This window comes from Gossypium hirsutum, chromosome D08, assembly GCF_007990345.1.
Source record: "Gossypium hirsutum isolate 1008001.06 chromosome D08, Gossypium_hirsutum_v2.1, whole genome shotgun sequence".
Classification (NCBI taxonomy): Eukaryota; Viridiplantae; Streptophyta; class Magnoliopsida; order Malvales; family Malvaceae; genus Gossypium; species Gossypium hirsutum.
This window is the reverse complement of record NC_053444.1, coordinates 66,671,459-66,687,250: the sequence shown is the minus strand read 5'-3', so window position 1 is coordinate 66,687,250 and position 15,792 is coordinate 66,671,459. Positions and strand designations below refer to the sequence as shown.

At 31.5% G+C, this 15,792-nt stretch overlaps 2 protein-coding genes across 4 annotated transcripts; one reads left to right on the top strand and one right to left on the bottom strand.

Moving 5' to 3' along the window:
• The first annotated feature begins 1,733 nt into the window (after window positions 1-1,733).
• Window positions 1,734-10,011, top strand: LOC107909077 (sterol 3-beta-glucosyltransferase UGT80A2). 3 transcript variants are annotated; one of them, XM_016836466.2, is made up of 15 exons: window positions 1,734-1,985; window positions 2,136-2,201; window positions 2,815-2,918; window positions 3,617-3,841; window positions 4,744-4,855; window positions 5,440-5,610; window positions 5,900-5,963; window positions 6,187-6,244; window positions 6,325-6,502; window positions 7,186-7,316; window positions 7,574-7,676; window positions 7,773-7,849; window positions 8,695-8,742; window positions 8,821-8,970; window positions 9,584-10,011. In XM_016836466.2, the coding sequence occupies exons 1-15, from the start codon at window positions 1,883-1,885 to the stop codon at window positions 9,761-9,763; spliced, it is 1,770 nt and encodes a 589-aa protein (XP_016691955.1). In that variant the 5' UTR covers window positions 1,734-1,882; the 3' UTR covers window positions 9,764-10,011. The 3 variants fall into 3 exon arrangements, with proteins under 3 accessions (XP_016691955.1, XP_016691954.1, XP_040954856.1); XM_016836465.2 differs by having other exon boundaries at window positions 2,707-2,918; XM_041098922.1 differs by lacking the exons at window positions 1,734-1,985; window positions 2,136-2,201; window positions 2,815-2,918; window positions 3,617-3,841 and having other exon boundaries at window positions 4,705-4,855.
• Window positions 10,012-10,078: 67 nt separating this feature from the next.
• Window positions 10,079-13,335, bottom strand: LOC107909078 (mitochondrial protein pet191 homolog). The gene is made up of 3 exons (XM_016836467.2): window positions 12,885-13,335; window positions 12,650-12,754; window positions 10,079-10,443 (listed from the first exon to the last, which is right to left on the bottom strand). The coding sequence occupies exons 1-3, from the start codon at window positions 12,951-12,953 to the stop codon at window positions 10,402-10,404; spliced, it is 216 nt and encodes a 71-aa protein (XP_016691956.1). The 5' UTR covers window positions 12,954-13,335; the 3' UTR covers window positions 10,079-10,401.
• Between the last annotated feature and the right edge of the window lie 2,457 nt (window positions 13,336-15,792).

Sequence of the window (15,792 nt, the reverse complement as noted above, 5' to 3'; positions counted from 1 at the left end):
TCAAGTTTAATTGCTAGTTTGTTACAATGTTTTTTCAATTATATGACTACCAAATGAGTATCTTTTCTACTTTCAAAATGTCATACAAAAGAACTTTATAAAAAATAAAAGTATTAATTGTTAAACTTGAATATTAAAATATAAAAAATAAATAAATTAGATTTTTAAAAATAAAAAGATAATAACTAAATTCAAAAAATACATGGACTTAAAAACAAACCTTTTATTTCCTTTGAGAAAACTCAAAAACAGAGAAGAGCTTATAAATGTAATATGACCTTTGAAGAGGCATAGAAGCTAACAAATATAACATGACCTTTGAAAAGGCATACAGGCTAGAAGCAAATTCAAATCATTTGTTAAATACATTTATTATAAACAATTAAAGAGTAAATTACATTAGTAGTCACTCAATTGTGTAAGTAATTTTATTTTAATCATTAAATTATAAATTTTTTTATTCAATTATTAATTTTTTTAAAATTAAATATTTTAGATGCGATTCAGCGAGTAAACGAATTTTGATTTGAATTTTGAAAATTTTCACATTATTATTAAAATTTCAGTAAAAGGATTTTGAACTTTGTTGTCATTTTGCTTTAAAAACATATAAAAAAATAAATTTTTGATTATATTAACCTAATATTTGACTTTTAAACAATTGCATTTACTCTCAATTTTTTTAGACACTTTTGACTTAACTACAGTAATTGCTATTGGCTTTTTTTTTGGATCAAATTGCAATTGTTTAAAAGTCAAATATTTGGTTAATGTATTCAAAACTCTTCTTTATGAGTTCTTTTAAAGCAAAACCATAACAAATAACTTAAGGTTGAATTTTTTGGTTAATATATACGAAAGTATTTAAATTTAGTAATTTATATTTATTTGGTACTTTTTTTTGGATTAAATTGGTACTTAAATTTGAAAATTATAAGCTAATTTGATATTTATTTTAGGTACCTGAATAACATCGATAAAATATGTTGACATGGCATTGATTAATAATTGCATGGTGACATGTGGTAACTTCACATTTTAACATGTGACAAAAGTAAATAAATTATTTAAAATTTATAAAAAAATATTTTTTTTAATTTGTCATGTGTCAAAATGTGAGTTTGTCATATGTCACCATGTTATTGATCATTAGTGTCACGACAACATATTTTAATAGAGTTAGTCAGATATTTAAAAAAGTATAATGTTGGTTTACGATTTTTAAATTTTGGTACCAAGATGATATAAGTTACCAAATTCAAACACCTCATTATATATTAATCTTTTTTACTATGAAAGTTTAATAATTATGCAAAAATTCCAAAAAATTAAATTAGAATTCCATTATTCACTTAATAGTGGGTTGCTTAAAATATTTAATTTCGAAAAACTTAGTGATTAAATAAAAAACTATAGAATTTTAAAAGATTTAAATAATTAAATAAAAAGAAATATAGTTGAGTTAAAAAAATAGAATAAGTAAGGGAATATTTATGGTTTTTACCAATAATTAAAAAATTAAATATATAAAAATTATATAAAAAATTATTGTACCTTTACGGGTTTTGACATAATGTTTCGGCTGGTGGAGTTGGTTAACAAATCTGAAATTCTTTAAATTGGCGCTCTTTACTAAAAACATCTACGGTCAAGGTTTTTACACGTGTCCGGCTTTCTTTATTCCCATCCAACGTCTCTCCATTTTGTTTTCCTTTCTTTTTCTTTTTCTTTTCCGTTTCTCGTGAAAAAAGAAACACAAAAGGAAACCTTTAAATTCTCTCGTTTCCTCTCAGAATATTCTTCTTTTTCTTCTTCTTCTTCTTCTTCTTCTTCTTCATCATTGTCTGCTAGGGTTTCTTTAAACTCTTTTCATTTGACCAAAATGGCGGATTTGCCTGAGGCGACTCGTCGGAACACTAACGTTGTTTCCCGCGATATTTCCATTGATGTTTCCTGCGATGATTCCAATTGTGCTGATTCTTCAGGTTTATGGTTTTTTTTTACATTTTTTTTGGATTTGTTTTACTTTTATTTGATTTACTGTTTATTTAAGTGATTTAATTCAGCAATTGCTTTCGAATGTAACATTTTTTTTTCAAGCGGGTGTGGATTTATGAGATATGTGATTTGTTTAGGTTGTTCAAGTGATATGCCTGATGTTGAAATTGTCAGTGAAGATGATAAGAGTTCTTCAGCATCAGGTTTGTGTTTTTTTAATATGGCATTTATATGTGTATGTATTTTTTTAATTTGATCACTAATGAGAAAAGTTTGTTTTGTGTTTGAAATGGGACATGTAGATATTTATGATAGTATTATGAATAAAATCGGCCAATTTAATCCCTTTGGGAGAACGAAAAATAATGAACTAGCATTATCTAGAGAAAATCCAACTTAATGTTGGTACTTGGTAATTCTGTACATGCTTGGTAATAAGTCTTAACTCTTCTTTTATCCCTGTCCGTGTCAACTTGTAGTTGATGCCATCAAATGACTTAATGCTACCTGTTCAGCATGTGTATAAGAAAGTTTCAGAGATACTATTACATGTAACTTGTGTCATTTCCCATAAAGTTTGAAACTTATTTGTTTTTGTATTGCATTGCATTCTAGGGTTTTTTTTCCCTTGCTCTAGTTCTGACCAATCCACTATCATAATAATCTTACTTGTAAATGCCTTAGCATGTGTTCTTTATTCAAATGAAGGTAATCATGCATACTATCATTATTGCACAAAAACGACTCTACCATGCTTTACTGAAAGGACTTTGGCTGGACAAAACATGCATGCTGAAGCATCTACTTCTGCCATAGATTCAGGATCTAATCAGCTATCAAAATCTCGGAGACTAACACACAGCAAACTGGTTAAATATGCGTCCAAATTTTTGGATGATACAGTTCCATTTAGAAAGAAGGTATGAGATGTTAACCTTTGGTTGTACTTTTGTTTTCTTTGTTTTTGTGTTGATACTTGCATAGAGTTAAACGGTCATAGGACCAGTGTTCTAAATTAAACTAGTTTTAATTCAGGGGTATAATTCCATTACATTTGAGAAGTGCTTTTTGATTTTGTGAAGTGACTTGATTTTATCAGCATCAATGTGTCTGTATTGATACTGGAAGCATGATAATTGCAAACCTGTTACTGCACCTACGTGGATAGAGGTGGCAATTGGGCAGGTCGGTCACTTAAGCTTACATCATTTTGAGTTAAAAGAAACTCAGTTCGTGTCAGTTCTGTTCATTTTGGGTCAGAATTTTGTCTTCAAACTTGATTCAGGTTGGATGGGTTCAGATTGTTGCCTTTTCTTGGTTAACTTGGTTTGGGTCAGCATCGGGTCAACTTCTCCAGCTTATACATGAGAAACAGATTCATGCTTAGGCAAAATCATAAGAATATAATGCTTGATTAAAAGCAAAATGGGTGGAAGTTTAACATTTCGAATTCTTAGTCTTGGCTTATTGTACTTTGGCTATTTCAATGAGAGTTTCCCTTTTATGGTCCTCCCTGTATATTATAATATTTTATTTTTAAATTTCACTTTGCTACTTCTCCATTTTTGTGTTGATAATGAAACTTTAAACCTTATCTTCAAATTCTTTATTTTTGCAGATCAAGTGGTTGCCTCGACTTGCTATTGTGAAACATGATGGAACCGTACAATGTGATTTTCCTACTGATATGAAACCACATGCACTTGATTATGTCGTTTGCTCTGCGAAAGATGATATAGACCCAACAGATATCCCAAATATACCTCCACTGCAAATAGTAATGCTTATTGTGGGAACACGAGGAGATGTACAACCATTTGTTGCTATTGGAAAACGTTTACAGGTTACATTCCTTTTCTCATCCAGGCAAACCTTGTAATAGCCTTTTAGAACTTTGAAGTATTCATACAGCCTGCAGGTTTGGTATCTTTATCAAAGAGCCTGCACTTAGACTGTGTTCTAGTGCTTTCATGGTAAACTTTGGTTGCATGACATAATATTGGTTTATAATATTTAATCATTGGCGTAACAAATATTGCTATCACAGTGGCATTCGTACAATACAGTACATTATGTTTGTAATGGTTATGCGTGTCTAAATGATTGTGTGGTGAGCTAAAGACAGTGTAGGTGCAGACTTGCTACTTTGATGTTGTAAAGAAAAGATTTTAGATTGGTAATTGTGACAAGACAGAGGGTGCAAGAAATAAGATATGAGGTTTGGTTAGTGAGCAATGTGAAAAGGGATGGATGTTTTCAGGATTGGAATCTTATGGTAGACAGCAGCAACGTGATAAAGGCAACTGCATAAATTTCTTAAAGGGAATGTCACTAGAAACGTTAAGTTTTCTAAAATTAGAAAAGCATTTTTTATGTTCTAATTCAAATTTAAAACATAATTACTTCAATTTCATAATTTTTGGTCGCTTTCTTTCCCTTAGATATGGCATCCAGTTACAACCCTGATTTGTTAACATTGACTCAAGACAGAAAAGGGCAATCAAATTTATTCTTCCATGATTTTAGTAATATTCAAGGAAGTGACGTTGGTAAACAGAGAATATGTCAAAAACAGTTAATGGTGTTGATATCACTATATTCATCATGCAGAGAAATTGTTGCTGTAGGATTTTATTTCTTATACAATAATTATGATGGTTGTGTAGTTGTCCTTTTTTTCCCAGTTTTTCTTTCAACCATAGTCTCTAATTTTCTGAGCTGATGGAGTTCAAATTTTGCTTGCAGGCAGATGGTCATAGGGTTAGATTGGCAACACACTCAAATTTTAAAGATTTCGTTTTGGATGCTGGGTTAGAGTTCTACCCTTTAGGGGGAGATCCAAAAGTTCTTGCTGGCTGTAAGTAACCTACATGTCACTTAATAATATTACTAAACTAAATATCTACTTATTATTGAGGGTAAGATCCTTTGTTATAACTCCATCTAGTTGCCCTGGAAATATATATGGCACAGGTGGGACCTGTTTGAGGTAGATTCATTTTTAATCTTGATTTTATTTATTTTTAGACACGCTTTCTCATCAAATACCAAAAAGCACAAACTCTAATAAAACACATTTTTTAAGGACATCTGGAAGATTCTATGAGCAATTGAAAGCTCTTTGTGAGAGAAAAGTGCTGCAGAAGGTCTGTTTAGTGGCCTTATGTATTTTCATGTTTCAATTGAGGCTACTACAGGCCTCTGTTTTCTGCCCCCCCCCCCCTTTTCCTGATTCTCTGGTTTTGTATAAAGGTGTTGGATACCCATGCATTTGGCAATATTGGATCTTCTTGCTTTCATTATTCTAGTAATTACTAAAGATTACCTTAAATCACTAGAAAGAGGTTTCTAAGACATTGTCTTTTGTCTACTTCCAGGCATATGAATTAGGAGTCTCTTTTACCTTGTAAAGTATTGCACTGATCACTGAGTTTTCTGCAGATATGGTCAAGAATAAAGGATTCTTGCCGTCAAATCCTTCAGAAATTCCTGTTCAGAGGCAACAAATGAAGGATATAATATTCTCTCTTCTTGATGCATGCAAGGAAGACGATCCTCACAGTGGTGTTAAATTTGATGTAGATGCCATAATTGCCAATCCTCCAGCATATGGTTAGGGCCTATTACCTCTTTCATTTTTAAGCTGTATGTTTTTGTCTGAAGACAATTGAACATTGTGATTGGAAAGGGTCTTTTGTTTTATCTCATTTTTAAGCTGTATTTTTTTTGTCTGAAGACAATTGAGCATTTTTAAGCTGTCCATTTTTTTGCTCTACATATTCAATGTTCTCTATTTAAATGGTATTGTGATGCATCAAACTTATAAGACTTATGCCCTTTTCCTTTCTCTGTCTCTCTCTCTCTTTCTCTTTCATTTAATGGAAAAAAAATGCTTTTTCAGGACATACACATGTTGCAGAGGCGCTAAATGTACCACTTCATATATTCTTCACTATGCCATGGACGTAAGTCTTGGTTGGTTGTGATTATTATGATGTTAATTTTTTTTTTTCTGAATCAATAGGTTTTGGATTGTGCATGCATCGGTGATTCTGGCATTGCTCATCTTTGGTGCTTTCTTTTTTGTGACAATTCAATCCTTTCTAGGACTGATGTGTATTCTTGTATGTCTGAGTTCAGAAATTGAGAATAATTACCGAGTCATTGTCTTTTTTCACCTTCTGTCAGGCCTACTAGTGAATTTCCCCATCCTTTATCTCGTGTTAAACACTCATCTGGTTACAGAGTGAGTCTGGTTTTTGCTTCTCCAGTCTTGGATTTTATCTACATTGAGGTCTACTCATATATTGGTAATCTCGAATACAGCTTTCATATCATATTGTTGATGCCCTAATATGGCTGGGAATACGGGACATGATAAATGAGTTCAGGAAGAAAACGCTGAAGCTGAGACCTGTTACCTATTTGAGAGGATCCTATAGCTCTCCTCCTGATGTGCCTTACGGGTATATATGGAGCCCTCACCTTGTTCCCAAACCAAAAGGTCATTTTATTTACATCCCTTAGACTGATAAAAAGCTTCATTTATTTTGACAAATACTTGTATAATTGATGATTGAGATATGATTCAAGATGAGCACTTTCAAGTCTTTTTGCCTTTGTTAAAAAAAGTTTCTCAGGGGACAATTTCTGAACTATATAGAGATTCTTATGGTTGCTTTGTATAGTGAAGTTACTTTATGGAGTTAAATATCTCTGCATACTCTTGCAATTTGTAGTATTCCTGAGTTGCCTACTGTTTGATTAATAATCAATTCTACATCCTAATGATCAGTCAACCATTGTTTGGCTTTTTGTTTGAGTGTCGTATCTGTAAAGTGCTGCGATCTTACTAGCACGTATCAGGGCTGTCAACCACCCTGATATATTTGCTTCTTGTCTGTGTACCTTAAATTGACTAATTTGTCAGTACTTGGGAAACCCTGATATATAGGAGTTATTTTCTGATACTATTAAAGGTCTTCAGATCCTTGGCCAATTCTAAAATTTTCTTTTCGTTTTACATTTTGAAAAGGTACTTGGGAAACCCTGATATATAGGAGTTATTTTCTGACCATTAAAGGTCTTCCTATCCTTGGACATTAAGTAAAAAATGTCATGCATGTTGATCTTGTTGTTGCCATTTGAAGGATGCATGTTTTGATGTGGTATGGTTTTCTCCTGCAGACTGGGGAAAGAATATTGACGTGGTCGGCTTTTGTTTCCTTGACCTCGCATCCAGTTATAAGCCACCAGAGTCGCTTCTTAAATGGATCGATGCTGGTGATAAGCCTATCTATATTGGTTTTGGTAGTCTCGTGAGTTTGCTTCTACAACTTTTCCTTTTTTAAACAGTAAAATGAGAGTTCATAACAGTTTGTTCTTCATGCACAGTTTTGATATTTTATTTATTTATTATCTCTGAGAGTCTGAGGTATATGTGCTTTTCTTTATATTTACTTCCTTATAATGTAATTGATTATTTTAATTTTGGGGATTATTTATGTGCATCTTATCTTACTATAAAAAATTGTATTGGCTTCATTAAACCACAACTGCTTTGAACTTCCAACAGCCTGTTCAACAACCAGGAGGGATGACCAAGATTATAGTACAAGCTCTAGAGAAAACTGGACAAAGAGGCATTATAAACAAAGGCTGGGGTGGTCTTGGCAATTGTAATTTCACTTGTTCTTTTCTCGTCTTTCATTAGTTAGATTTTCAGTGTTTTGCAGTGTGTAGGAGTGGATAGTGGTTAATTATCTTTGGTGCAGTGGAAAAACCAAAGGACTTTGTGTACTCACTAGACAACTGCCCCCATGACTGGCTATTCGAACGATGTGTGGCTGTGGTAAGTTGCGACGTAAAACTTTGAGCTCCCAGGGCCATCGAAACAATTTTCTGTTTCTATTTTATATATTGTGTCATTCTCTTGAAAGATTCTTGATATTAGCAATGAGCATGGTGGATCATGATTTGTACATTTTATATGTAGGGATAGTGTGTTTTATGTCGTAAAAAGACCTGCAAACTAGTTTAAGCTCCTTGGCCCTGGAGGGTTTGTTTTTTGTATTTCTTTTGTGTAAAATTGTTTTTGTTTTCGATGTGGATGGTAGTTGCATTTGAAACATTTTATAAGGAGAAAGGCCATCATTCATGTATCTCGTCTTCATCCCTAGTTGAATGCATCATGATTTGTACATTTTATATGTAGGGATAGTATGTTTTATGTCACAATAGACCTGCAAATTAGTGTAAGCTCCTTGGCCTCGCAGGGTTTGCTTTTTGTAATTCTTTTGCACGAAGTTGTTTTTGTCTTCGATATGGATGGTAGTTGCATTTGAAACATTTTACAAAGGAAAAGGCATTTGAAACATTTTACAAAGGAAAAGGCCACCATTCATGTATCTCGTCTTCATCCCGAGTTGAATGCATCATGATTTGTACATTTTATATGTAGGGATAGTGTTTTTTATGTCACAAAAGACCTGTAAACTAGTGTAAGCTCCTTGGCCTTGGAGGGTTTGCTTTTTGCAATTCTTTTGCGTAAAGTTGTGTTTGTCTCCAATAGGGATGGTAGTTGTATTTAAAACATTTTACAAGGAAAAGTCCGTCATTCATCTTTTTATGTAAAATGAACCTGCGGCTCTCCCATTCGTCTTGACTTTTGATCATTTCCTTGTGTGTTTTCTGCAGGTTCATCACGGTGGAGCTGGAACTACTGCTGCTGGTCTCAAAGCTGCGGTAACTTGGCAACTCCAAGTGCATATCTATTCAAATTTGTTCTCCACTTTTTGAAGTCATTTCTACTCTTGAATACAGTGTCCAACAACTATTGTTCCTTTCTTCGGGGACCAGCCTTTCTGGGGTGAGCAAGTGCATGCCAAAGGAGTAGGTCCTGCACCCATTCCGATTGATGAGTTCTCACTTGACAAGTTGGTCGAAGCGATACGCTTTATGCTGAAACCTGAGGTATGAATGAGTTTCTTCTAGGATTACTTTTGAGTCATTATTATCTGAAATTATTACATTATTAATCAGTTTTGATTAAGGATGATTAAGAAATTAGTTTACGTTTTAGTCATAGTCAACTGCAAAAGATTCGCAAGGTTTCTGGTTCTGGAAGGTTGAACCCTGGTGTGATAATGGTTTGGTTGCTTTATTACTTATTAACCTAGATGTCCTGGATTTAAGCACTGTTTTCAGAACCAGACCGGCCAGGGTACCGAGATTAGACCGGTTGAATCAGTAGGACTGACCAGGCCAGTCAAATTGGTTTTCTCCCGGTCCAATTTTGAAAAGCTTGGATTTAAGTGGCTAAAAAGATATGTTTATTTTTCTTAATATACTTTTGTCCGACACCCACATTTGACATATTCAAACATGGGTATCCTTCAAAATACATAGAAAATCCTCAACCATAAGTTACTTAACCAGGTTTTGAGCTTAGTAAATCCGAATATTTGAGCTTAGTAAATCCGAATATTGCAGCATAGATGATTTAGCTTAGTAAATCCGAATATTTGAGCTTAGTAAATCCGAATATTGCAGCATAGATGATTTAAAAGGAAATGGTTTGATGCAGGTGAAAGAACGTGCTGATGAGTTAGCAAGAGCCATGGAAGGTGAGGATGGAGTTGCAGGTTCAGTAAAAGCCTTCTATAAACATTTTCCTGTTAGAAAATCTAAGGACGAACCTGATACAACCCAAACTCATCATCATTCGGGAGTATTCTCGATAAGACGTTGTTTTGGTCATGCATAATTCTGGTGTTGTAACATGTTTTGATCATAGTTGTCTCCCTTCAATGCGGCCAAAAAGGGGGGAAATAGTAAGAACAGAAAATTTTCGAGTTTCCATTTTTTGAAATCGTATTCATCAGAATGAACCATTATCACTCAGATTTGAAGTGCCAACAGAGCATTAATTCGCTCTTTTGGGTTGTTGAGAGTAATATTTGTTGTACTTTGGTTCAAATACTTTTAAATATATAAATTAAATGGTATATTTAACTGATTTGTGTGGCTAACTTCATAATAGAATTTCAGACATGTCCGAACAGTTAATTCTCCAACTATATAATAAAAATTTAGAATAAATTAAGCATAATGGTATTACAACATGGCTCTATCCAACACTAATCCAAAGCCAACTTATTATACTGTAACAGTGTGAATTAATGAATTAACTCTGCAAGACAGTATGGTTAGGAATCTACCTCATTTTAGTAAAAGCTAGGAAGCTGAATCATGGTAACATGGGAAATTCGTCTAACGGTTTAAATCTCGGACAAAAATTGTTATCACACAGAATTCAGGGAGACAAAAAAGTCGGGAATTTTGGATTCACCCTAAACCAATACAACGGATGCTTTCAAGAATTTGATGGCATCCCCCTTTCACTTAGTAGCCCTTGTTCCCACGGATCCTAGCTCTCATGTCAACCTAGTACAAGAAGGGGAAAAAAAAGCATAACATGTTAGCTATATATATCGTAAAACATCGTCGAGTTTGCCTTGTTCATGTGAAAAATAGCTTCTTTTTTGTTCAAACTAAGAGAAGTATAAACCCAACTTAATCTACTTTAAAAGGATAATAATTTTCTGTTTATCATGAAACTGTTAAGCAAATATAGCAATGTGCAATATAAGATTTATTGTAATGATGATACACCTACAAGAAACCTAACAGTTTGTGAATTCGTAAGTGTGTGTTAGTGTATTTTCTCATGTCCTAACCAAGTTTACGAGGTATTTTTGGACATGCCATTTTTGCTCAAGTCTCACCTGCTTGGCGCATTTTACTGTGTGGTGTCTTAATAAAACAGGCCAAGCTTGGATAAAATTTTCTAGCATATTTCGGGCAGGGCATGGACAAGACACAATTTTTGTTAATATAAGGCCTAGGCCCGACTTAACCCATGAATAGATCATAGTAACCATGCAAAACAGCAATTTGCAGCTGCACAAAGTAAGTATCAACCTAAAAAGTTGCATAGAATAGAGGGGCTGGGGGCATGGAATCCTGAAAATACATGCTTTTGATAACAAGAAAAACAAAAAGGTTTCATGTTGCTTTTTATGCATTAAACTTGTGAATTCCATCCTTAAACATCTTTTGTACCAAGTTCTTATATCAACAGCTTAAGTTGAAGAAAACAACCATTTCCAAAAGCCGATACCAAGAAACACGGAAACCCCGCAAATAAGATGTTTGGTCTAAACCAAAATATACATTGTAGTTACAGTAGAGTTATATAACCGTAGTTCAATCAGTCTTATTCTAGGTCTTGAGCATTGGCTTGTTTTGTCTACAACTTATCATCTACAATCATGGAATCCCAACCATTCACCCTGGATCAATCCATCTAAATCTAATATTATCATCACTAGACCTAGTAGAGTTATATAACCGTAGTTCAATCGGTCTTATTCTAGGTCTAGAGCATTGGTTCGTTTTGTCTACAACTTATCATCTACAATCATGGAATCCCAACCATTCACAATGGATCAATCCATCTAGATCTGATATTATCATCACTAAACCTAGTAGTTTTGGATACAATAACATAAAATATTAAAACAAACACGACATGAATACATGAATATGTCACACAAAACGAAACAAATTATTAACATGTCAAAATTTATAGATATATAACACTTTCAATATGATTATAACTTGGAAAAAAAACGCAACACAAACACCATAAGGATACAAATATTACTAGTTCTAGTCCTCACCAGAGGCGGATAACAAGGGGGGCCAGCCAGGGGCCCTGGCCACCCAAAATTGAAAAATTGCAATTCTAGCCCCTCTATGAATGATCAAATTATAAATTAATATTGGGGGAAGTTATGCTTTGGTCCCCCAAAAATGAAAAAATTCTATTTAGTCCCTTAAAAATGATAAAATGATAAAATAATAAATTAATACATGATAAAATATATATTTGACATCTCAAAAAGTTATAATTTAATTTTGGCCCCCCCCTTAAAAAATTTCTAGATTCACCCCTGGTCCTCGCCATCTCTATATGCAGCAAAAGTAATTGTAAGTTATGTTCAATCTAATCGATATCAGCAGAAGGCCAATTCATTTCCATTCATGCCATAAAAAAGGGTTAATTGCACCAAACATTCACAAACTATTGGTCAAAATCTAAATTGATCCCTAAACTCTACAAAGTCCCAATTGAATCTTCAAATTGAACTATCATCCTAATTAGGTCATTCCGTCTGTCTAACCATCAGCTTTGAGGCTAATACCAACTTGGATCCGACAGGTTTTGAAACATTTATTAATCCATTAGTGTCTAAAAAAATGAAACCACCTTAAATCAAGCTGACATTTAAGGCCAAAGTTAAACTGTTAGACTAAGGAAAGGATCTGATTAAAACAATACATCTATTTGAGGATTCAATTGGAATGCTTTGAAGTTTAGAGACTAATTTAGAACTTGGCCTTTAAATTGGAACATCTGAAGCAATTAAACCAAAAAAAAAAAGGATAGCCCTCCCTAAACCAATTAGAATTATAACTTCCATCATCATCAACTCCATGACTAAAACCCTAAACCCTATTCATAAAAGATTAAAAATCTTCATCAAGATAACAAACATGGCAAATACAGAAGAAGAATTGAACATACCTGTCCTCTTTTGCAATTGAAATAAGTTTCTCTGAGTCCAACACATTCGCTTGGTATACAAGGGCTTTTCTCTCCAGCGCATTCCCTAACTGAACGCTTCTCAACCTACCCCATATTAATCCCCAAATTTAGTAAAATTCTATCATTTCACGTTAGGGCAAAATTAAATTGGGAAATCAAAGGGAAAAAAAAAACAACAATAAAGAGAGTAGACGAAAAAGGGAAAGAAGAATACCTTAACACAATCTGATTCGCTTAGACACTTCACCAGTTCCATAGCCAAACCTTTGCAAGATTTTGACATTTTTTCAATTTCCCAACAAAAAATTTCTTTTGGGTCCAAATGTTCCCAGCAAATTATATATATATAAGCCTTTTTATACTTGGGGATGATTTGAATTTTCCCTTTTCATACGTAGCCATAGAGTTCGAAATTGTCAGTGTTATATATATATAATATACATATTAATCCATGGTTTAAGGCGGTGAAACCGATCAAATCATCATTTCTCAATTTAATCTTTTATAAAAAAATAAAAATTATTTAAATGGATACATCAATTAATTCTTAATTTAACTAATATCACTTATCGATTCCATCAGATTCCAATATTTATTTAAATGAAGAATTAAAATTTTAAAAATTGCTAGTTTTTTGCTTAGTCTCTTTTATGGGTACATACCACATAGTGTTTGCTCTATTTTTGTTATTAAATACCCGACCAAACCGATTAAATCGAGCCAATAGTTTGGAGTTGGCAAGAGCTTCTCCACCTAAAATGAAAATTTTCAATTCAGTCTCTTTATATTACAAGTTAATTTACAGTAAAATTATGTTTTAACTCTCCAAAATACAAAAAAAAATATCTATTTAATTCTTTAAAAAATAATAAAATTATATTTTGACATCTCAAAAATTTTATAATTCAATTCCGACTCTTAAAATTATTCTTATTTTTATTTTATATCTTTTAATTTTGTTTTAAATAATTTATTTTAACATCATTTATTCTCTAATTTTTCACCTAAAATTATGGAAAGGAATCATTTATTAATGATTTGAATAATGAACTAAATGAGAGAGGAATTGAACAACAGCAGTTTGAGGCTGAGATGTACAGACTATGATGAAATTTTATTTTAAAGATTTTATTGATTCAACGAATTAATGAGTTGAATTGTGCAATATTTAAACTATATTAATTATAATTAATATATACAATTAACTCGTGTATTGCATTGAATAAAAAGCATGTTTAAAAGATAAAAATACACATTAAGTCACAAAATTATATTTAATTTTTTTTCTACCCAACTATTAAAATTTAGGGTAAACTATACAAAGGGTCACTCAATTATGCTCATATTCTTGTTTTAATCACCCAATTTTAATTCCTTTTTTCAATTTAAGCAATAACCTTCGAATTCATTCCTATTTAGGTCACCCGGCGTTAAATTAATAACGAAAAGTCTTTTTTCTAACTGGTATAATAACACATTCAGTCCTCAATACTTAGATATTTTATCAATTTGATCCTAATTCTAAATAATTCAATAGATTTAACCATTCATAATGACAAATTCTATCAATTTGATTCTCAAACTTCCTAATTAAAACTTTTAACTTTTGAAGCAGAGGACTGAATACAACATTTCGAGCTAATTTCTAATACCAATAAGCTTATCTTGAAACTTCATTTTCTTTTTTTTTCTTAGTAGTTTTCTTCTAAATACAACATTTCATAATTATTTGATTGATAAAATTTTGGATAAATAAAACGGAAAAACCTTTAAAAAAACACTTTAGGTTTGCTCTTATTGTTAATAGTATGATATTTCCTGCAATGTACATAGAAACAGTCCTTGAAATTGAAAATTAAATCCATTGTTAAAAAATATAGTTTTGAAAAATCCAATTGTTCAATCAATAATTATAAAAGAAAACTTATGAACATTTATTTTTTCATAAGAAAAATAAAGTGAAAGAATTAATTGAATTTCTTTTTATTACATGGATAATATTTTTTGATTTTATAAATTGATTAAGAGATTATTATGTCTTCTATTTATTTTTAATTATTTGTTTTTAATTTTTAAATCCACAGTAAGCAATACGTATTACTAATAATATGATTTAGTATCAAATCATTTATCAAATTAATTAAAAACTAAAATTATATTAGTCAAAGTGAGAAATTATTTTTTTACAAATATCACATTATTTATATAATTATATTATATATATTATTTTTAAATTTTAAATTTTCTATCATTTTTACCTGTGTTTAGTTGATTCCTAACATTAATTTCTTAAAAATATAAATAAAAATAGTTACATACCTAATTGGATAATTACAACCATAAATAAAACAATTAATAGATGTGAAATGTCTTTGTTTTAAAAGCTGAAAGCCTTAGTTAAAAAGTTTGATAATCAAATTGATAGAATTTATAAATATGAAGGGTTAAATTTATTGAATTATTTAATATTAGGATCAAATTGATAGAATAAGTAAGCATTGATGACTAAATATGTTATTATATTGGTTTAAAAAAATTTCTGTTATCAATTTAACCTCGAGTGACCCAAATAGAAACGAATCCAAATATTAGTGCCTAAATTAGAAAAAATTAAAATTAAGTGGTCAAAATAAAAATGAGATTATAATTGGATGACCATTTATATAATTTATCCTAAAATTTATAATATGTTGTTAACCTTATCTGATAACATAAAATCATATCCAATATTTTATTATTTACCAAGTAAAAATATCGTGAATATCCTTATATTAAGATTTGATTGTATTTTGACCTCTCCACTTAAAAAATTACAAATTAGTCTCTATACATTATATCAAAGAGCAAATTGATATTTCTATTAAAAATTAACCTCTATTCATCAACATAAGGTACACGTGCCAAGCAGTTATTTCATCAATTATGTCGATTTTTAAAAGTCCAAACGGACGGTTTTTTTTAAAAAAGATTAATTTAATTTTTGGTTTAATATATAAGAAACTAAATTAAAGGGGCAAAACTGCATGACTATATACTGACAGAGAAAGGCTTACTACTATTGCATAAAAACTTGAAGAACAATGAGCATAAAGATAATTCATGCTATTTAACACAATAAAAAG

What these genes read in the sequence shown, in the direction of transcription:
- LOC107909077 (XM_016836465.2), top strand. Translation starts at nt 1,883, where the DNA reads ATGGCGGATTTGCCTGAGGCGACTCGTCGGAACACTAACGTTGTTTCC. An exon ending in CTGCTGGTCTCAAAGCTGCG is followed by an intron (nt 8,743 to 8,820) that starts GTAACTTGGCAA and finishes TCTTGAATACAG; the next exon opens with TGTCCAACAACTATTGTTCC. An exon ending in GCTTTATGCTGAAACCTGAG is followed by an intron (nt 8,971 to 9,583) that starts GTATGAATGAGT and finishes GGTTTGATGCAG; the next exon opens with GTGAAAGAACGTGCTGATGA.
- LOC107909078 (XM_016836467.2), bottom strand. Translation starts at nt 12,953, where the DNA reads ATGTCAAAATCTTGCAAAGGTTTGGCTATGGAACTGGTGAAGTGTCTA. An exon ending in GCGAATCAGATTGTGTTAAG is followed by an intron (nt 12,755 to 12,884) that starts GTATTCTTCTTT and finishes AATATGGGGTAG; the next exon opens with GTTGAGAAGCGTTCAGTTAG. An exon ending in TCAATTGCAAAAGAGGACAG is followed by an intron (nt 10,444 to 12,649) that starts GTATGTTCAATT and finishes TTCTTGTACTAG; the next exon opens with GTTGACATGAGAGCTAGGAT.